The 23123-nt window shown below is 42.5% G+C and overlaps 1 protein-coding gene across 3 annotated transcripts in view; it reads right to left on the reverse strand.

Annotated features, from left to right (window-relative positions):
• The window catches only part of cdh24a (cadherin 24, type 2a), a 42764-nt gene that overhangs the window by 11224 nt on the left and 8417 nt on the right, over positions 1-23123 (reverse strand). For all 3 annotated transcript variants that reach the window (XM_086047631.1, XM_086047633.1, XM_086047632.1), the window contains exons 2-4: positions 9531-9960; positions 1513-1807; positions 588-707 (exon numbers count right to left, since the gene is read on the reverse strand). In XM_086047631.1, coding sequence (XP_085903757.1) covers positions 588-707; positions 1513-1807; positions 9531-9881 — 766 coding nt within the window. In that variant the 5' untranslated portion in view covers positions 9882-9960. The remainder of the gene's footprint in view (positions 1-587; positions 708-1512; positions 1808-9530; positions 9961-23123) is intronic.

Genomic DNA, 23123 nt, shown 5'->3' on the forward strand with positions numbered 1-23123 from the left:
AAGTAGGAAGCAATTCAGAACATTTGTATTTTTTTTTGTGCGCCAGGGTTGATCCCATCCTCCTCCTAGTTGCTTGTTGCTTAGTGATACAGACTAACCCCAGGGCATAACAAAGTCCCATTCAACTACTTGTGAGTCAATGTTTAATCAAAAGAGTTGTGATGGTTTTTTTTATTAAAGTCGAATTCTTGCCCAGTGCTGCTTTAACGATTGTTTTTCCTGCAACCATAATTTCATTTTCTTTTCCCCCAAAAAATGTGTTTGGGAAAAATTCAAAACTTCAAGTTGATGATAATGGTTTACTTTTTATGTAACAAAACAAAACAAAACAAAACAAAACAAAACAAAACAAAACAGCAGAATATATCTGGAAATTGTATGAAAAAGTATTTGGCAGCAAAGCACTTCTTGAAGCGCCTGAACTCACTTCAACATAGTTTGTTGCCACCAGGATGCTACAAGATGGCGCCAAAGCAACGCTTATATTTATTTCACATCTAATACTGTTATCATTTTTAACTAATTATTCAAGTAATTGTACAGCATTACTTTTCATTTGAAACTGGAAAAAAACCTCCTCTCCTGACCTGTCTGCGGGTCCACCGAGAAGTAGTCGTGCCCTTCGGTGATGGCGTAGACCAGCTGGGCGCTGTTTCCGTACGTGGGGTCGTCGGCGTCGCTGGCCGTCACTTGGATGATGGACGTGCCTGCGGGTGCATTAAATAAAACACTTTGCACTTGCCCAGAAGATTAACATAGGATAAGCTCGGATGTCCGTCCATATGTTGACGATGAAAAAAAAAAAAACAAAAAAAAAAACACACATGACGCTAGAAAGTATACCGCAAGCATTGGAGTGCATCATGCACCTGGCGGATGATTGTTTGGAGTATAATGCTTATGTTTGGATCTTTTTTGCGCAGCGGGGAAGTGGATTATGCAGAGGCAGGCGTCAATGCTAATCTGCTCGCCGGATGATTGGATGGATTGTTCGAAATGTTTGTGTAGAGATTACGGCCCCCGAAAGACTGACTTTGGTCATTTTTTTCCCCCGTTGTGTTTCCGAATGAAAGGTATTCAAGAGAATGTCAGTCAGCACAAAGGCTTGAGAAATGCTTCAATGCGAATGTAATATTCATACGTGACAGCTCTGGTGTTCAAATTTCAAAGACTTAAACCACATTTAACCTTAAAATACTTTGGGTGCCTAAAGGGAAAATAATGCAAAAGCTATAACTAGTAATCACGTAATATAATTATGAATATAATGGTGCCTTTGAGAGAAATGCCAATGAACAAATTTGTGAAAGCTGATGAAAAAGTGGGTGTTACCCGTACCGGAAAAATGTACATGCCAGTTTTTTTTACTTAGTTACTTCCCGCCACTGATTAGAACGAAAAATTGTTTTAAAAAAGTTGGCGTTTTTTATATGCTTCAATAAGTGGACAAAAAGAGTCCAGTAAAACGGGGACCTTTGGTCACTCGACCATTTTGCGGCGGTCTCCGCGTACCTATGTTGGCCATCTCGGGCACGGTGGCGATGTAGGGCTCGCCGGGGAAGACGGGCGGGTTGTCGTTGATGTCCTGCACTCTGATGATGAACTGCGAGGACGGCTCCAGGGCGCGGCCCGTCAGGCGGTCGGTGGCGGTGGCCGTCAGGCGGTACTGGTCCTTCTCCTCGCGGTCCAGGGACTTGGTGACGTGGATGTTGCCCGTGTTGCTGTCGATGACAAACACCGAGCCCACTCCTTCGCCCTCCAGCGTGTACTTGGTCTGTCCGTCCCCTCGGTCCATGTCCGTGTGCAGCTGGCGGGTCAAAGACAAACCAACAGCTTTAGCATTGGCGGCTTATTGACATTCACGTTCATTCCACTGGCAAGGTCCGTGCATTAGGGCTGGGACAAAACGATTCATTACGATACAAAATATCCATATGGTGACATAAAATAACCAGGGTGTGTCTGTCATGGATGTTTAAGAAATTGATTTCATGTATTCCATGCTTCATGTGTGTTAAGATTGCAATCTTATAAAAGGTTAATAATGTGGTGGGAGTGACAATCTGATCACCAGTGCAACCCCTTCCCATTCTTGGAGCGTTTTGAGCAATTCAAACCAGAAGAGGATATTCCCTTTAAAGGAAGCTCACTGAATCAAATTTTTTACACAACGGGGCAAAGTGACTTTAACTCTCTGGAGCAGGTTTAGCTTAAAGTGGAAGTCAACGCAAACATTTTTTTTCCCAAGAATATGTTCCATGCAAGTCCACTAGTTGAAACAGGGCATTCTGATAAATATTGCGTTTGTGGAATAAGTGTTAATCCACCCGTTTTTAGCCATCTCCGGGGGCGGCCATTTTGTCACTTCTGTCGACTGAAAATGACATCACAACTGCTCACAACGACCAATCACGGCTCGGATTCTGAAAACAGTTCAGCCGCGATTGGTCGTTGTGAACAGTTCTGATGTCATTTTCAGTCGACAGAAGACAAAATGGCCGCCCCCTGAGATGGCTAAAAAAGAGTGCACTTAGCTGCTTTAACTTATATTCCACAAATATAAGTGTGGCGGAAACGCAGACAGTTCTTGTGACTTTGTCATCCAATTTCTGGGTGAACGAATGACGTCTACGGGATTGGTTTTGCTGTCAAATGTCCAAAAAGGTTACAATTTGAACCAAAATATCACGCAAACGTTAAAAAAAACAACAACAACAAAAAACAATCATGAACAATTTCATCAGAATATGGCAATAATATGCTCTGTGGAGCTTGTAGCGCACATCCAGCGTGATTCATGCTCAAGTTTGACATGCTCGGTCAGTCAATGAGAAAGCGATGGTACCAGGTGTTTGTGCGTGCTTGTGTGTGTGTGTGTGTGTGTGTGTGTTTGTGGCGTTAATGGGGGCGTACTGATGCGTACAGCTTGTTAACTTGACCCAAGCACACAAGCCAGGGCAGGTTTTGTCAATGCGGACCCTCCATAACATCCTACGTGCACCCAACAACAAATCCTCAAAGCATCCACTCGCTTTCGTTGACGTCGGTGTGACGATATTTGTCGTGTGTTCATCATGTGGAACAAGACTGGAAATATAGTCAAGTGACCTGTCTGGGGGTCCGCTGAGAAATAATTGTGATGTGCACCAGCTGGGCGCAGAGAATTCAGATGGAAATTGTACAAAAAAAGAGAAGCAGTGGTTTCATTTTTTTTTTTTTTTTTTTTTTACAACAGAATGTAACCATTTTTTATGAAAACGATATTTGGGCCAGAATTGCAGTGTTGGAAAATACAGTCAACGACAATATTGCGGGCTGAAGAAAGTTTTGTAATTAACATCCCCAATTTTTCAATTGAAACCTTTTCCCCCAATACATAACTTTCCTACTAATGATAGTGCAAAAATAATATGGAATCTTAAGTGTTTTTCATATTTGTTTTTCCTAGTCAACCATTTTAATGGAATACATGACTCGCAAAAAAAAAAAAAAAAAAAAAAAAAAAAAATCTTCCTACTAAATGATTTTTCCTTGTTTCATTTGACATGGACATCAATGTATTACAAGTAAAAAAAAAAAAGGGTGTGTGTTGCGAGACAAGTGTGTGTGTGTGCGTGTGTGTGCAGAAAACGGCAAGGCCGCAAAGAGATTAGTCATCTGCTGAGCTTTCCGACCAGGAACCTTGGCCATCCTTCCGCCCTCAGGCCACATGCGCTCATGTAATCTCACCAGTCTTACTCACAGGCCCGCGCATATTTACTCGGAAATCATGAGCTCATCCCGTGCAACTACAACTAGAATGTCATGGTAGACTTCCGCTCAGGCCGAACAATCCGAAACGTATGCATATGCTTAGCCGTCTCATTTGGCGACGCCGTTCCACTCCAATCCTGTAGGTGGCAGTAACTTATAAAAAAGAAATATATGATGCTGCTCTGTGTGTGTTGACGTAGCAGCTGTTTGTAGGTTTAGAATTACGGTTATGTCGATGCCATCTTGTGTTAGCTCGTCAATAGCTTTTTGCATGGCATGTTAGCGTTACTTTCGTCAAGATGGAATTATGGTTCGGGAGAACATTTAGGCATTAACACGCGGCACGTTTAATGCTCTTTTGTTTTATAGGTCACGATTAAGCACAATTTGCCTTATTTGGGGGACACCGAGTAAGAGAATGAGAGCGGGCACTAAGGAATACTTTAAAATGTGTCTTTTATTAAGTTTGAGTGTCTATGAATAAGTTTAAATCTGCAAGGAATGCGGGAAGGGTCAAACTTGGCAGCAACTTCTTAGCGTCAAGATGCCACAAGATGGCGTCAAAGCAAATTTTTTATATTAGACATGACTGCAACGACGGTTTGCTTTCCCTCTCTATAGTTACGTCTTTAAAAAAAATGTCACATTCACATTCACAGAGGTTGAAAAAAGTGACACGCACCTTTTAGAATATCATGTTTCAAAATCAGCACAAAACCTACAAAAAGTTGACTCTCTTCTTTCACCAGACACAAAAAAATTTGGTTCTATTTTTACCCCATTATTTTGTAGTTTGGAGTAGAACATGAGTTGGTTTCATCCAAAACAGCCATTTCTGACCCAAAAGTGGAGAAAACAAGCTTTTAATGAACAACACTGACTTTGACGCTAATATTTTCTGCTTTTGTGACTATAAAACAAGAAAAGCAAGATTAAGAAAGAGATTTTGATGCCAAAACGATTATTTGTAAATGACAAAAAAATGGCGGCATAGCACTACTTACGTGTAAATAAGACTCCTCAAATCACTTCAACAAACTACCCTAGCACCATTTTTATAATAGACGGAGCAATTTGCAAATCGTGGCTGTCCTGTGAAAAACACTTATCTCCAATTTTGGAAACTTTTTTTAATTTTCACTTTAATGCGACGTCTGTGACACGGAAACACGATTCATGTAAAAATAAGAAAATGAAAAACAAATGGAGATAAGTGTTTTTCACATGACAGCGACGAAATGCTGAACTGCCAATATGCTCGGTATTGTTCGAACACGGGCGCGGGTGTTCCTAATGAAGTGGCCACCGAATGTGGCTACGGAGCACGCATGCAATGCAGTCGACAGGGTCGAATGTAAGCCCAAAGTGCATCTGTGCTGGCGGATAACGATGAGGATTAAAAAAGAAAGTCATAATGGCGCATCCGACATCATACAGTTTGCTCGATAAGCGATATTTGCTTTTTTTTTTTTTTCTTTTATTCATCCCTCCCTTGCCTTCGTTTGTTCCTCAAAGCCAACCATACGTTGTTTGTGTTTGTGTGTGCCATCCCAACACCCCCTCCCGGGCTGAGTGTAATTGTTGTCTCAGTCCTGCTGTGCTTCAGTCAGTGTGAAAAGGAAGGAGCAATGTCTTCCCCCCGCCTGGCAAACAAAACGGTGGGAGCACAATGATGCTGCCGCAATCAGCCGCCGCCTCGCTTCCACCTCCTGCTGCTAAGGTGGAGACAGCACTTTTTGGGCTCGCCCAATTTCAGCAGCGGTGCAATGGAATGAAATAGAAATGCAGCGAGGCCTTGAGATAGGAGTTGAATTTGTTCCACGAACATATTTGTACGTCAAATCATGTTTTCCCATTGAAATGAATGGGAAAGGCAATAATCCGTTCTTGCCCGCCCTCAGAAATGGTTTGCAATATGTTTTTTTTAACACAAAAACACTCTCCAATATTGTAATATTGTAATTTGTTGGAAAATATCATGATAAAAAGTAAGGATATAATTGAATAGAACATAAAAAAAGAAAATGTTTGGCACATTTTTTGCTTCAAATCCAACGGAATTGTGCTGCTACTAGTCTGCTTGCCTTGGCCACCTTATATACTCCCCGTATATACGAATATACGGATATAGATAGAGACAGTTATATCGGAGACATTTTTCACAAAGGATAAAGAATACATGTATAGCGGGCAGTTTGGAAATGAGTGCCCTTACTTACGATGTTAATTATCTTAAAATATTGATTGATTTACAGATGTTTGGAATTACGGATGTTTGATACCACTTATTTTTTCCAGACCCATACCATCCACTCTTTGAGTAATCACCGATACGATACCTCTCATATTTTGACATATAACATTTCTCTGCACACAATGACAACCAAATCGTGAACAACGACTTTTCTTTCTGCGTGCTGATGGTTCGCCAGGTGTATCAATCTGTCGCAATATAGCGCCTACTACTGCCCAGGACAACTTACAGATTACTATTTTCGCTTTTAAGTATCAGTAACTGTTATCGACAACCTCCAGAAGATCCTGACACCTGAACATAATATATTGGCCCGATACCGATACCTGATATCGGTACTTGTCTGTCTCAATTTGGAATTAAGAAAATTCTGAGGAAAACCGCAAGTAAACATTGCAATGTAAAGAACTAAGACGCTATTGCAGCAATGACATTTTCAACCACTCACCGGAAAAATAGCAAAAATGGAGTTAGCCACTCTACTCATGTAATTGGCAGTGAAATTCACTTTACTTTTGTACATTTCAGGGACTTAAGTAGTGAAGTGGAATCAATACTCCTGGCAGTCTTTTTGTTCCAAAAGTATCCGTACGTCTACTTAAATATGAGTACCGCTGATTTTCAGCCAAGCAACCCGAGTTGCAAGGAGAAACGAGGCTTTCTTTTAACACGTCGCCCAGGCTTTATTGCGCAAATATGGAAGTAGCATTCCCCTGATTGCTTTAGCGCCGCTCGCCGACTGTATCAATAACAAGTGGAGCGGGATATTAAACATTTATGAGGAGTACGCCGCACGGCTAAGAAACCAATCTTGGCTGTCATTGTAAAGTATAACGTGCCGGCTCCGAAGTGGCTGGCAGCGCTCCCCTGTTAGCGTTACGCCTCGCCACTTTGACTCCGTGCTCGCGGCGACATTAGAGCAAAGCTATGAAAGGCCACAAGTGGGGGTTCCCGTGGGGGCACCGTGCCGCAGGTGGGCATCTGCGGGACGTTGTCGGTGTGAAGAGCTTGAAGGTTCCAGCTTAAAGCGATAAACAGGAAGTCACGCCCAGACGTTTTGATTTAGCTCAGGCCATTGGTGCAATGCTACGTTACCCAAAGGACAGAGCTTCACATTTGAAGTTTGCCTAAACATGTACAGAGGCATGAAAGGACAACAAGCCATTTTCACAACGCAGTGCTGCCGATCTCTCCACTTTGCGGTTCAAATTTCGTAGCAATCGAGCAAAATTTGTCTTTGAAGGATCCCTGAGAATGGCCGAAGGGACCCTAAAATGGCCGCCTCAAACCAAAATGGTAATCTTCCTGTGTCTTTTCAGGCATGGCTTCTTGAGACTTTTTTTTTTCCCGGTCGACTCATGACAGACATGCCTACAAAATTTCATTTGGCTATGTCAATTTATAGCTTCAAGGGCTTTTAAAAATGTGCAGCTATTAGTTTCATACTTTATGGCGAGCCAACAAACTTTTTCCATGCTAGGCCAACTCGCAGTGACGAAGTCTATCGGTCTAGTATGTGGTTCAAATTTAATAGGAATCGCACAAAATCTCAAGTTTGTTCTTGAGTTACCCGTGGCCAAAAATTACCCAAAAATCGTTGCTTCAAAACAAAACGTCAGGCTTCCGGTATTTTTTCAGGGATTGCTTCTTAGGCTTTTTTGGTGGGTCTACTCATGATAGACACACCTGCCAAAATTCATATCTTTAAGTCGGACTAGCTTCTGGGAGCAGAATTTTTTTTAATTGTAGTTACTAGTTTCATACCTGATGGCGAGTCGTCAAACTTTGTTGCCATGTGCCTTTTGTGTGCCTGTGCCCACAAGTAATGACAAACATTTAAAGTCTTTGCAAAATAAGATTCATTCATCTGTCTTAGTATACAAGATTCTGATTTAGCAGCAATCAGACAAAGAACCAACGTAAATGACCAAAATTTACCCCCAAAAAGCTGCTTTTAACAACAACAGACATGCTTTTTTGTGGGTCTACTTGTGATAGACCTGCCTACCAAATTTCATGTGGCCCAGTGAAACACGCTACACGGAGTGATATTTTTAAAATTGTGCTGGTCTTCATTTCATAGTTTACGGCGAGTCATCAAACGTTCTTGCTATGCTTCAACCGCATAAAAAAGACAAAAACTAACATTTTTGGCAATTTTGTGTTGACCATCTGCCTAGTATATGTGGTTCAAATTTGGTAACATTTGTACAAAATCTCTAGAAAATCTAGAAGACAAGTCAAGTTTTTGAGTTTCGAAAAAGGCCCAAAATGATACTAAAAGTGGTGCTTCAATCCTCGGTTATTTCTTTGTTCGTGGCTTCTTAAGCCTTTTTTTTTGCAGGTCTACTCGTGATAGACAAAATGTCATACTGCTATGTGCAAATGGCCTTATGTACACCTTTCTTCTATGAATATCTACCGGGTGTGACATTTGTCCCACGCGCAATGTTTGGACAAGCTCTGCCCTTGTAGTTATGAGTTTCCTGTTTTATCGAAAGTCATCAAATTTTGCAAGATTGTCTTTGAAGGACACCTTTGAAATGACCAAAAATAAACCTCAAATGTCCACTTCAAACTAAAACGCCAGACTTCCTGCGTCTTTTAAGGCTTGGCCTCTTGAGACTCTTGAGACAAATTTCATGTTGCTGAGTGAAACTGACTTTAGACTGTGAACTCAAAGCCAAGCGGCATTGAGCATCTCAGGCAGGAAGGAGACGCTAAGAAGGAGATGCTAAGCGACAACAAAGACAAAATCCAACCGCCCCAAGGCAGTTTCAAGGCACCCTCTGACCTCTGTATGAGTCCTGTTCCTTTTGTTTGGTATGTATGATCATTCTTACGCCGTTTTACTCTTTGACTGTTTCCAGATTCCCGCATGACCTCTCAAAGAACAACAGGCTTATGTTTCTGTGTGCAAAGGTGGTGGTTATACAAACAGTTCTCAGTACTGTTTCGAGCTCCTTCTTAAACATGCTAATCGGTTTCAAGGGAGACTACGGTTCCCAAGAAATCACTGCTATGAGGTTTTTACTTTCACACATGAATACATATAGTCCTGTGCGGGGGCGGCCAAAACGATATAAGAGTAGCAACCATTTTGGACGGATTAGGCCTTTTTCTGCATCTGGCAGGTAAGGGCTCATTTCAACTAAGAATCTGCAGTCTTCTGCTAGTTACTATTAGTACGATATTGCAAGCATTAGGGATAAAAGGAGAAGTTCGCAATTGGTGCCGTGACCCGGATTGTTGGATAACTGAATTGAATTTGAAATGTTTTTGGCTACTTTGTGGATTCCGTCCGTCACAGGGGTGATCTGAAACGTAACTCCTGCAATAAATGAGGGATTACTTTATTTTCTTTTTTGGTGTATTATAGGTCGCTGGATTTTGGTGAAAGAATGATATTTAGGGGTATTTTTACCGCGGTCAAATGTCAAAATTTGACCCAAACAGTGTGTAAGGGTCGAGGAAAGAGGCTAATACGTGAACCAGAAATGTTAGTCATTTTTGTTCCACTTACCCGTCCGATGAGCACCGGTTCGGGGCCTCGATACTCCTCAATGACGAAGAACTGGTTCCACAGCCAGCTCCTCTTCCGGCGAGAACGCGGCCGCCTGGTTCCTCGCAGTCTTCTGCCGTCGGCCTCCGCCTCCCGCGACCCCTCGTGACCCGCCTCGGAGCTTAACCGGAGCGCGGTGGAGCCCTCCTCAATCAACCCTTCAACTTCTCCACGAGTCCTCCGGTGGGTCACGGTTTGTCCGGCGGCAAATTTAGCCGCTAAGTGGGAAGACGGACGAAGTCCTGGCAGATCTTGCGAAATGACACGGCCGGCGCACAAGAAGAGAAGAAGAAGGACGACGTGTCCTCTCATCGCTGAGATCTCAGTGGGCGAGCGTTGGGGAGTTGACGTCCATCTTCTTCGTGCTCCACTGGATCATGTTGAGCGAATTCTGTGTGTCATTGTGATTTGGGGAGGGGGGGAAAGAAAATTGGGGGATTCTTAGTATAGAGGGAAAAAAAGTCAAAGAAAGAATGCGCGTTCAACGAAAAATCTTCTCCGTCTCCTTTTTCCACTTGCTCATATCATGGCAGCAACATGATTACATCTTGAGCGAAATACCAAAGAGCACAAAGCAGAGAACCTTAACAAGCAAGACATTTACTAAGCAGCACCTTTGCTATGTCGACGTTTCGCAGAGCACAGCAGACACTTTCATTGTCTCCCCACAAAGACGGGGGAAAGGTTGCTCTTATCGTTTCAAAGGACACATTTTCAGAAGGCTTCCATTCACAAGTTAGAGAAAAAGAACATTACATGGTTGACTTTAGCAATTTTGCTCTCAGACTCACCGGAGAGAAGACATAATTAGCTCATTAACCTTGTGGGCTCTCCACTGGCCACTTGGACCGTTTTCGCTGTGTTAACACAAATGTGATGGAAAACTCCAAGAGTGGGGACTGTTTTATCTGATTTTGTCATTTCAACTTCAGGTCTTTAAATATATATCGTTGAGATCAAATTGTAGCTTTTGGTTCATTGCCGGACAATTTTTGGCTAATTGAAACGGATGAAAATCGTTATTTACTGGATTGGAACATGCCATCTGGGAAAATGGGTTTCATTCTACTTGACTTAACACAAACCTTTTTTTTTTTTTTCTACCAGATTATATCACTTATCAACTTTTGCATAAGGGAGCAAATTCATGCAATATTCTTAGTTCCCCTAAAGAGGCGTTTAATGGCTTACTGCACTCCAGTGGAACAAATGAATGACGCAATTTGGATTTGAAGAAGTGGAGGTGACCATGGAGAACAATTACAATTAAAAAAAAAAAAGTTAAAAGTCTCTCTGCTGGCTGTAGAGAGGCTGTACTATCAGAGAGAGAGAGAACAAGGTGGAACTGTTCCGATAAAACTACAGTGTGAAAGTTTGAAAAAAAAAAAAAAAACGAAATTGATACATTTCATACGAATGAAAAGAACCGGTGTTAGTAATAACACTTCATGCCGTAAAAGACGCCAAAGAAAAAACATTTTTAAAAATCTTTAAAACGACAGACTACGGCCAGAAATGTGCACGAACGAGCTGAAAGGCCAATAAAACACCCACTTGAGGCCTTTTCAAAAAAATTTGCAGGTGCTTGGCTACTTCCGAGTGTCGGAACACCAGTGACCTCCGCTGACCTGACCTGAAAGCGTGACAAAAACTTGCTGTGCAAGTGATTGCGCCGCCTCGTATACTTTTCACTTGATTTCTTCTTTTCTCCCTGGAGGGAAGCCGCTTCTGCGGTGAGATAGCAAAAACTGTACATGCAAAAAGGGAGTAAAGGGGTGTGTTTGTGTGGCCGCGAGTACAATGAAGACAATCAGAGGCAGGCTGAACACCAATAATATATTCCGAGCCCAACGGGAGGGAAAAATCTTAAAAATGCATCCATAAAATTACTAAAATGATGTCAGTGTCAGTTCTCCTCCTAAAACAGTCTTTTCCTGTAATCGGAAGGCAAAAACTGAAAGGTTTTACTGAATCCCATTTACTTGAAAAAAACAAAAAACATTTGCGAGCGAGGAGGATAAAAGGGAGCGGATGTCGCAAATAGTTGTACAGAGAAGATCGCAAGACTGCTTGTCGTTGCCCAGGTTGCCTTTTTCTTTGCGTAATTGAGCAAAACATGGTGGCTAGCCTGCTAGCTAATGTCGCGTCTACAGCGCACTGTTTCCGTTTCAGTGTCAAAAGAACACGCCGGGGTCATAATCAGCTGGACATGTCATGTCAAAAAGGTCTACTGTTACTGAGTAAAGACGATATTTTCCATACTCATCGCTTTTGCTCTGTTGGCTGTAAAACAATTGTGGACTAAAAACAAAAAGCAAAAGCCACCATCTGCAGACCAAGAAGTGTGTTAGGATGATTGACTTGTGTGGTGATTTTTACAATTGCAACGTCACGTTGAAGTGGAAAATATTCACATTTGTGACTTTCGATCCTGGACAGCAGTCGAAATAAAAACAAGGAAAAATATTTACATTGATTGAATGATTTAAAGAAACGTTTTATTTTATCACCATCAAAAGGTGCAGTCGTGTTTTCTCCACTTTTTTTTCTCCTCAGTTTGAGCACGACACAAGTTAATAAAAGAGGGAAACTATTTTGTGTGCCGTGATGTATTTTGTTCCTTGTGCTATGTTATCAAAACGAGCACTGTAAATAATTGATAGCGAAAATTCCTTTTCTGCTTTTCACTTTTGTACTGAAGCACATTTGAGACTGTACTATTTTTCTTGTTACTTTGATTCAGTATTTTCACTTTGACCATAGTCTTTTCTTTTTTTTTTGACATAAGTAGGCCTGTCAACATACAACATAATGAGGGCCGGTAGGCAGTGGGCGGTGGGAAGGCCCCCCCCCCCCCCAAAAAAAGCTGTACCCCTCTGCAATGCGGCTTTTTCATCTCAAACTTTAAAAAAAATCTCTGTTTAAATCGATTTATTTCAATCACTAAAGGTGACGTAAAGATAATAATGTTTCTGTAGGTCACTGGCATAGAGAGATCAACAAAGATATATTGACTGATCATATTTTCCATTTGTAATCCAACCATTTACTGCCACTGCCATCAAACATGTTCTATATTATGCCCAATATGTAGAAACCCGTGTTCATGCGTAGTCAAATTGTTCTATTGCTGATTACCCAGGAAGGGAAAATGTTAGAATCAAATTCAATAAAATTGGATCACCGGTGTGCCATGGCACCCTGGTTGTGCCCAGAAAACTCATTTTAGTTTTCCGACACTGATATCGCCTTGAGGTGAGGGATGATGACCTCACTAAAGACGTCCTCCTCCTTACTCCGCCTTCCCTTAAAACGCTCAACACCAATGACACGACCTCATCTCATCTCATTTAATCCTCCCCCCCAAAAAAAACATGACGTGACTGCTTCGTTTTCCGTGTCGGGACGCCTCACCTGAAATCCGACCGCCCGCCCTTCCCCTGCCCCCCCCCCCCCCCCCCCCCCAACCCAAATTGCTGGCATCTGTTATCTCCTCTTTGCACGCACACATGGCAGGCGCTCAGGCATTATACACACACACACACACACACACACACACACACACACACGCACGCGTGTGCAAACAGATCCGGTTAAAGTTGTGTGAGTCGGATTCAAATGCGGAAATTCCGCCACGTGCGTGATCAATGCGGCGGCTAAAACGTGGCGCGAATAATGGCGGCGGCTAAACAAATGCGCTTTGATCCATTTGCATGCAAATGAGCCCCGAGCCGCTTTTTGATGACGGCGTAAAACAGCAACGCAACATTGTCACGGCAGTTAACGCCGCGCTACGTAATAACTTGTGGTTCAATTAACCGTTTCATGGTGATGCTATGCCAGCCTGTGAAAGGCGAGGCGACGCGCTCATTGGTTGCCATGTCAATCGCGGACTCTTGGCTCATTTATCAGGCGAACTCGGTTGTTGCGTTAGCACTAGCGTCACGACTGAGCTCACCTCGAAGAATTGCGCGCTCTAAACTTTACATTAATGAAGTAGACTAGCTCCATATCATCATTGATCATTCCAGCCCTGGAAAAAAAAACAACAACTACATTTCCTTCGTAGCGTGTCCCAAAAGTCACTACGCGCTCTCTTTTTCTTTTCAGTATCATTTGGACAGATGTGAAGCCGTGAGCATTTGGCAGCTTAGGCTTTGCAGTTTTTGTAAGCACGTCGTTCCTTTGCCCAAGGCTGGCCAAACGATACGCAGTTTAGCAGCAGCTTGAGGAGCTTCATTGCCTTCACAATGTTTCAGTGCAAACAAATAGGAGGCTGAAAGCAGACTAAACATTAGACCGGCTGGTCTAAGTTGTGGCGCCGGTGGTGGAATGTGACATCGGGTGGGGTGGGTGGCCGAGTACACAAACCGGCACGGACGATCGGGTTGGGAAGCAGTGTCCAAGTGTCTCTTTACGGCGGTGATCTGTGATCACCCTGGCCAATTTACCATCATCCGCAAGTGGCGATCTCGCAGTCCCTTATAAATGTAGTTTGCACGTCAATCTCCTGCCTGGACTCTAGCCTGTACGCCTCCCCTGCGCTCATTTTTAGGGAAATCAAAGGAGCCGCTTCCATTGGCCGGGAAGCAAGTCGGCTGTGTTTAACGCCCACTACGGCGCAAGCGCCTGCGAAAATACCAAAAGAGAGAAAATTCCACCCAGGCTTGCACTCTGCAAGAAAATAGGGCCCAGTGACTCTGGGTTATTCAACGACTTCAAGCGAAAGATTATGGTGCCCAACAAAGTGAATCTGGTCAAAATAATGTCTCTTTACTGTCCGAAGCTGCAGCTGGATCTAGTTTTTGTTCTTGCCGAGTTCCAGTGCAACCCTCTGGACTGACTTTCCCGGCTTTGAGTTTGGCGTTATGTTTGTCAAGAACAGATCAGGTTATGAGAAATTGCCATGGATCGCGTCAGTTGTATTGAACTGTGGAGCAGTGCGACGGCCATAAAACTTCCCAAACTGCCGCTGAACTGCAGCCAGAGACAGAGCAACGTCTTTCCAGCTGGCAATTTAACAACATTGCTCCCGTGTCGATTGGTCAGCTGTGGGCAAGGCAATGACATGCTTGCGCCACTCCATAAAATCACCTGGACCCAAATACATGATTTAAGCAGACTATATGCCGATTTTTTAAAGGTAGCTGGATCCAGATGATTTGATTTGATCAAATTCAAAACACCATTTTTTTTTTTCAACGTACCATTAAAGCATATCATCCGATCTTCAGAAATAAAGAAATAAAACAATAAAAAGTATTCTTTTAATCGTATATTTGACTTTTTAAAAAAAAAAATGTTTACAATAAAAATCTAAACTGGATTATATTTATTTGTAATCGTTTGTCACTAGGCCAGCATTGTAATATAGTCTGTAAAATTGTCTTTTTAAAATGACTATTATTAACTCATTCACTGCCAGACATTTTGAGACCCTCTTTTACACTAACGTTTGAAAAAAAAAAAAATTGAAATAATATAAATAGGTTCCCGGAATTGAATGGCTGGAGTGTGAAAGGACAAGTGAATTCGCCAATGGCAGTGAATGAATTAATATAACAAATAACTTAAAAAAAAAAACACGTACATTAGGACTTTCCCCCCCTATCTGTTGATATAACACATCACTACTATTTCATTTTAAAAATGTCATCCTTATGCAGGCTCCATACTGGACCACCCACTTCAGTTTCCAAATAGAGTTTGTTTCCTTTCGCCACGCCAGACAATTGCCACTGCAGTTCCCTCCCAAGGAGATGCCTGCCTTGTGGATTAGCACATTTCTGACACCATTTATCATCATCCATATGTAACACTTCGCGCTTAGCGATGTAAAAGCCTCTTTTTAAATCCTTCAAAAAAAAAAAAAAAAAAAAAAAAACCCTGAAAAAAAGTACGTCTTCTGGAGCACTTTTGTCTCTGGCGGTTATTGTGCTTTTTTAGCACAGCTTAGCTTTGGCGGCTTTGTGTCATTCACTCTTGTGGCGAGTGTGCGCCCGCGCCCGCGCCCGCGCCCGCGCGCGTGTCTAAGCATGAAACTGAAAGCGTGATTTGCTGGTCGGGATGATGAGTGGCGACATCACTCCAAATGGCAAATCGCTGTTCCCGTCGCACTTTGCTCTGCAACAACTTCCATTTTTATTAATAAAAATAGAACCCGCCGTGCAATGCATGCCAGGCCTTTTACACATAGTAGTAGATGGAGCCACTGAGTAAGAGAAAGGGATGAATGGTTGGATGGTTGGATGGATAGATGAAGGGAGGGAGGAGTGGGGGTTAATGGTTAAAGTACATGAGAGGGTACAAGCTTGGCGGGCTGAAATGACCAAAGCGGAGACACATTCGGTCCCATTTGAGCATCTCTGGTCGCCTTAGTGCTTATAGAGCTCTCATCCATCCTTAGTGCGCGCGCACACACACTCACGCCGATAGGCACGCACATACGCACGCATCTAAAGAAGTGGAAAAATAAAAAACGCTCAACCTAGCTTTTTTCTTATGTGGACAAGACAAAATGTCCCCATAAAGGAAAATGATTTGTGCCACATATAGGTAGAAAGACAAGGACACACACAAATCCAGGCACACATGCATGTCTAAAGGGGTGAACGGAGCTCATAGCATTTAAAAAAAATTTTTTTTTATAATGTCCCCATTAATAAAAATATTCCAACACTAAAAGGTAAATGTCAAGATTTGTGCCACATAAAGATAGAAAAACAAGAACACACACATGTGTACACATCCATACAGCGACGCAGGGAACCATCACTATTTACTGGGCTTGATCGAGCCCTGTCACCAATCGCCAAAATCTGGGAATAATTGACAACACCCAAAAGGGTTTGTACTTGCATATTAATGCCACAAGATGGTGGCAACGTACTTAACCGAGAAGATCATAAAGCATCGATAGGATGCATCCAGCATGTATACAATCGTGATCCCATTTTTCATTGCCATATTCCGTCGTTAAATTATTCAAAACAAACAAACAAACAAACAAACAAACAAACAAACAAACCACCTTCACGAGGCTCATCAATAGTAATAGCGTACCAGCCCTGACATCACGCAAACTAATTACGCACTAGCACTTTACACAAACGCTACGAAGACATTAATCTTCACTTTTGACATTTCCGCACAATGATAAATGCGAGCGAATACGGGCAAGGTAGAATAACGTCAAAATAGACGACACGGGCCATTAGTAGCTGCGTTGGGAAGCCGAGATTTCGTTAGACTTTCTGTTCCTGTCACCCAAAAAACCCAAGTCGTCTATATGGGGTGTTATAATTGTGCCCCTGTGAACTCTACCTAGCAACAAGTGACCACTGTGCTGCTGACCTTTGTCGCTGGTTGATCATCGCATGTCATGTCCGACCTGCGACACTTACCAAAGTTTTTGTATCTGGACTGTACGTGAATCACTCAGTGTTATTTTTACGTTTTACTACTAACAGGGGTTAACCTCTGTCCTTTTAAGACACTTTGGCAGAGTTCGTTTTTCAAGACTTACTCGAATTGTTTAATCGTTGTTACATTTTCCCATGAGCTGCACTTCTCCTTACAATTGAACGACAGTCAAAATTGAGGGTCAAATGCGATGGTTTAGATGATATTTTTTTAAGTAATTGTCTTCCAGTGATTAAATAATATAAAAATGTATTAAAATGTAATAAAAAAAATATATAATCGTGCACTTAACATCATTAATTTTGTGACTTTTTAGACTTACAACATGATCACGATTAGCCATGAGTATGTATTATCTTTTTACAACCATCATTTATTATTATTTTAGAAATATTAAAAATTGTCATTGAAAATATTCAAAGTGAGGGCAGGTTTTGGGGGGCCTCAACAAGATCAAAAACTGACCAAAGACGTTTAGAACCACGACTCCCCAAAACTCGCTGAGTTGTGTTCACCCGGGAAAGTTTAAAAAAAGATAATAATAAAAAACACTAGTTTCACGAATGAACACGAAATTATGGGGAGATGTCAATCATAACCAGGCACACAAAAAAAGTCTCAAGGACCCATGCCAAAAAAATGAATCTGAATTCAAACGTTTTGGTTTGGAAAAAGCCATTTCTCCAATCATTTTGCGCGTGGGAAAGTTGGGAAAACTGAGCGTCCAAGAACAGTTTCACTGTTCGACATGAAATTTGGTGTACGTGTCTATCAAAACAGGACACGCAAAAAGTCTCAAGGGCACATGACGAAAATTGCCCAGGAAGTTGACTGTTTTGGTTTTTAATCAGCCATTTCTCACTCAGTTTTTGCCTCTGGAAAGTTTGAAATTTTTTTTTTTTTGCCCCTGACGCCAGTTTTACCGATTGACACGAAATTGGATGGACATGTCCATCACAGGAAGACACGCGTCTCAAGGACACGAAATTCAAGGGGAAGTTATTTTGCTTTGAAGTTGCAATTTTGGGCCATTTCAGGGCTTTGAAGTCAAGGGTCAATCATTATTTGTTATTAATATCATAAAAACAATATAATAAAAATGGGGGGGGGATCAAGTGTATAAAGAAGTTAACCACAGTTTGAAATTAGACTTTTTTTTTCCCACGCATTGCCTACAGGATTTGGTGAACGGTGACGAGTGCACGCGTCCCCACTTTCCTAGGGGACTTTTTGAATTTCTTTCTCGCATGATCCAAGAACTGACAATGCACATTGATGAAACATGAGCGTCACACACATGCACGCATGCACGCACACGCGCGCGCGCGCACTCCCGCATTCGCACACGCACATCTGGCCCTGCTTGTTAGTGCTTCCCAAGTTAGCGGAGAGACGCACTAAAACAGCCCGCGGCGTGACCTTGTCTTGTTAAGAGGCCGGACAGTATAATAATATTAAGAACAACATGAAATAAAGTGACCTACTTGATGTACCCCCCCCCCCCCCCCCCCCCCCCAGCCCCCCACAACTGCGCCCCCACCCCTTGATGTGATTCACACACTCGAGCTGAGTCGTGTATTATAACCAAGCCAACACTGCTGAGACCGATGATGATGATGATGATGATGATGATGATGATATGGCTCCAATGGCTGCAGGTGATGCTGTGATGACTACATGGATGAGGATGATGATGATGATGAGCACTTCCTCCATGCACGTGCAAGCAAAAAAGGAAAATTGGTGGGAAAGAAGAAAGAAAGAAAGAAAGAAAGAAAGAAAGAAAGTCAAGCTCGGTTTGCCATACCGTCCCGGTGTGCAGCTGAAAGCGATCCTGCGCGTGGAGGAGGACGCGGAGGTTCATGTGAGCTTGACGCGAGGTCTGTCCCCTTCACCCACCCTCCCTCCCGCTCGCTCGCTCGCTCGCTCGCTTCCACTCTCTCTCTTCATCACTCTCATCCTCCCTCACTCGTCTTTTCCCTCCATTAGTCTTCAGTGTGGAGGAGGCGGCTCTCTAAAAGCTTGCTATTTTTGAGGAGGGACACTTTGCCAAGCATTTAGAGGGGGGGGGGTCTCGCTTATATACAAACTACACGCACATGCGTGCACACACACTCAGATTTGAATCAAGTTCACTTTTGACCGCTGGCGAGCTGTGCATTTGGTACCTGGGCCTCGTCATGTACAATAAAAAAAAATGGAGCATAACGGCACACAACTGTGCTACGTACATCATCTGGAGGAGTTCAGAATCAATATTTATCAAATAACCTGGCAAAAAAAAAAAAAAAAAAAAAAAAAAAAAAAGATTCGTTTTTGCTTTGATTTGCGAGCACAAACTTGATGGGAGTTGAACTCAGTTCATAATTGGATGGAAAATAATGTCCCAAGAAGCCGTGATAAACAAGTCATAATGGTTTAAAATAGCACCCCTGGTAAAATTACACACACACACAAAAAAAAAGAAAATTCACTGTTCAATACAAAATTTGATAGTCACGAAACAAAAAAAGTCTCAAAAACTCATACTGCAAATTGAACAGGAAGTTGGCCAATTTGGTTTGCAGCAGCCATTTCTTGCTCAGAAGCGTCCATTGGAAAGTCTTTTTTTTTTTTTTTTTTAATAGCCATGACACCACTTTCACAAATCGGTACAAAATTTTGTGGACTTGTCTCTCATGTTAGGATGCGCAAAAAAAGTGTCAAAAACCCATACCGTAAATCAAACAGGAAATTGTCCGTTTTGCTATGAAGCAGCCATATCTTGCTCAGAAGCGTCTATTGCTACAATATTTGGTGGTAACGGGATACGGGGAAAAAAAGGTCTCAAGGACCCATGCCCGAAGATGAACAGAAAGCCGTCCGTTTTGCGACTAGGGAATTCCCCCATACGAGCTCCAATCGAAAGAACGCATCGACGACAGGTGGGCGACGTCAACATTTTCTTTTGACGACGGATGCGGTGGCAGCATGGCGTCATGAGTTTGATGATCATTTGGGGGATTTCCCACGGGAAAAAGGTGTTTTGGGCCCAGCAAAATTTGCTGGCCAAGCGGGAGTCGTTAGTCAAGGACGCGTGGAACAACGATGGCATTTCACCGTGAGCGTTTTTTTCGCTCCCACCCGCTACACACCAATGTAATTCCTCTCCTCGGCTTCACGCTTCTGTGATGGGATTTTTATTTCCCGGCTGGAGGAATAGTTTTAATGAAGTGAACGTTTCTCAGACAATTTATGTGCCGCCGCGCTTCGCTTGCTCACGAAGCTTATTACCTCCATCACGGAGCTTGCGTGCGGAAAAGCGCTCTTGTACGCGTTCGACTCAACGCGTTGGAGTTCAGAGAGGAAGCCTCTCTGGAGGACCACTAGCTGCTCTCAAAGCAGAAATCCCGACGGAGGCAAAAAAAAAAAAAAAAAAACACTAGAGGAAATCTCTCAGGAGGGGAAAAGTCTAACATGGCGGACGGCGGAGGACGCATGCTATCTTGGCTCCGTTTTTAAAATGAGGAGTCTTGACTCGCAACTAATCCGTGCGGATTACAGGACGTTAAGCCCAATCGAAAGGTCGGGAGATCTCGCGGCCGTCTTGTTTATACGGGGAATTTAATATCACTTCTTTGTGGAAACAAAAGCGTCTTACAAAGCTTTTTGCATAGACACGCGGTTCTCAAGTGGGTTTAGTGAGAAATCCTGTCATGTGATTCGACTTAAAGCTTTGATGTTATTTATCGTTATTATTATTAATGTCTTAAATGTAACTTTTTTTTTTCAATGAACTAAGCATTTTTTTTTTTTTTTGGGCACAAAACCAAGAAAAACGGCTTCCTGGCAGTGTTGCTTGTTTTTAATCGGCTTATGGGGCAGTTATAATCGAGCCCCGCCAATTCTGCCTAGCAACAGGTGACCAGCCGTGAAGAATTCGAGCCAATCTGTTTCAATGTCTGCTATCCAGCGACAGCGATATTATTTTCCAATGGGAAGCAGCAAACCAAAGCGTCAATGAAGCATTTTCTGCCTTCATGCGAAGGACGTACACGACACATTAGCGTCGAGTGCTAACAAATAGCATCAGTGTCAAGGCTACGAAAACACTGTCATCAGATCAACAATCAACGACGGGACGGCGGTATTAATCGTTCTCAGATAAAGTGAAAAGCAATGTTCCCCCAGGGCATTCAGCCCGTCGAGTGATCCGTTAAGAGAGAAGAGCCGACTCACTCCAGTCGCTCTTCGCATGCCTCGTGGGGTCGCGGTGCGGTTATCGATGCTAAAACTTGCGCGCAAGCACATTGCAAAGCCAAGAGGCTATCGATCCCTCGCTCCTGGTTTGGGAGGAAACGGGGGGCAAACTTCAGCAGCTTCTTGACCGACACAGCAAAAGAAATGAACATCATCTTGTCATGTGGTGCTGGAAAATTTACTTTGAAAATGTGATAGATTAGGGCTGGGCTATTAATCGCAATTCAATCATGATTTTGATTTTGCTTTCTCTTAATTTTAATAAGATTTAAATATAAGAAAAACGATTAACGTGCCAAAGTTTCTGAAGTAGTGAAAGTACGCTGAATTAGGGCTGGGCTATTAATCGAAAATGTAATCATCATTATGATTTTGGCTTCTCTATATTCTATTTAGATTATAATAGAAAAATATATATTAATCTGCCAAAGTTCCTGACGGAGTGAAAGGACGCAGGATTAGGGCTGGGCTATTAATCGAAAATGTAATCATGATTATGATTTTGGCTTCTCTATATTCTATTCAGATTATAATAGAAAAAAAAAAACCATTAATGTGCCGAAGTTCCTGAAGTAGTGAAAGTACGCTGAATCCAATTTATTGATTCAATTAAAAAAAAAAAAACACGTTAACTTCCAGTCAACGCTCAATCACTGTCTGCTGGAACAGTTCATTTATTTCAAGTGTTCCATCTCATTGTACCGGTGCAGTTTTGAAGTTTGCTAACGTTGTTTGCTAGCTTACCATTACTTCATACAATCGAGTGAAGATGAGCTGTACGCGTGTACAACCGCTCAACTCTTGGTGTGTCCCATTGTTTATTACAGTAACACTGCAAAATATTGGCAGGGCAAATGTGTTTTTGTTCATCACCCAGTCATACATTATGTTATTAATAAGATTTCCAAGTCAGGTTTATTATGGATGAGGCTCGCTCCATTCAATCATACTTGTCTCGTTAAGAGGAGGCTTTGGATGCGCCGAGCGTGGTCTTGCAACTCCGCCTGGGATTTATTTGTAATGATGCACACACGAGCTAAAAGAAAAAAAAAAAGGGGGGGCGGGGGAATCTCACACTCAATTATCGCGTCGACGTTTTGACGCCTTGCCGTAATCCATACGCGCAGCCTGCAGGCCGTCCGCTATTGTGCTATCTTCACCCTTAAAATGACACATCAGAGCTTTGTCTCGTTTTCCTCGGCGGGCTGGCGCGATGACTTCATTTACGAGCAAACGCCACAAACGGGCGACTTCAGCACAATCTCGCTTATTCATTAAGCGGCACCGGGAAGTTCCGAGGAATCCCCGTGGTGTAAGGCCGCAAATCAATTTTCGTCTCATTATCGTTTATTGCCGCCCTATGGAAATCAATCAAGACGGTCGCACAAGTAACTGGCACCAGTGGAGATAGTTGCACGACGGAACATTTCATAATGTTTGTAAACAAGAGGCACCGGGGTGGCAGGAAAGACATTGGATACGGCTGACTTTGAATTGAAAACAATGGCACTGCCAGATACACCCTTAATTAAATATGTCGTTTATTTCCCTCTACAAGAGAAAAACAAAGTTAATCCATTGGAACAAGGACGGTTAATTGAGTGGGTGTCCTAAGTAGTTGTACGGAAAAGATCGTAATAGTGCCCAGCGGCAATTTGTAAAGCGACAGATCGAAAAATAACATTTTTCATCTTATTTTTGATTGACGCTCGACACATTCGTAAAGTCCTCATTCAAGCTAGTTAGCCTTTTTTCTCAATCTCAATTGTTTGCATTTTTAGGCAGGCAGGCCGCGTTCAGGCAGATAATCTTCGGGTCCTTCGTGTCTCCTGATGTTATGGCCGAGCAAGCGGGTAAAAGGAGGAGTGTTGGACTATTTTGGACTTACAGTAT

The sequence above is a fragment of the Filicampus tigris genome, chromosome 12 (genome assembly GCF_054856515.1).
Source record: "Filicampus tigris isolate MCC_2025a chromosome 12, RoL_Ftig_1.0, whole genome shotgun sequence".
NCBI classification, from domain to species: domain Eukaryota; kingdom Metazoa; phylum Chordata; class Actinopteri; order Syngnathiformes; family Syngnathidae; genus Filicampus; species Filicampus tigris.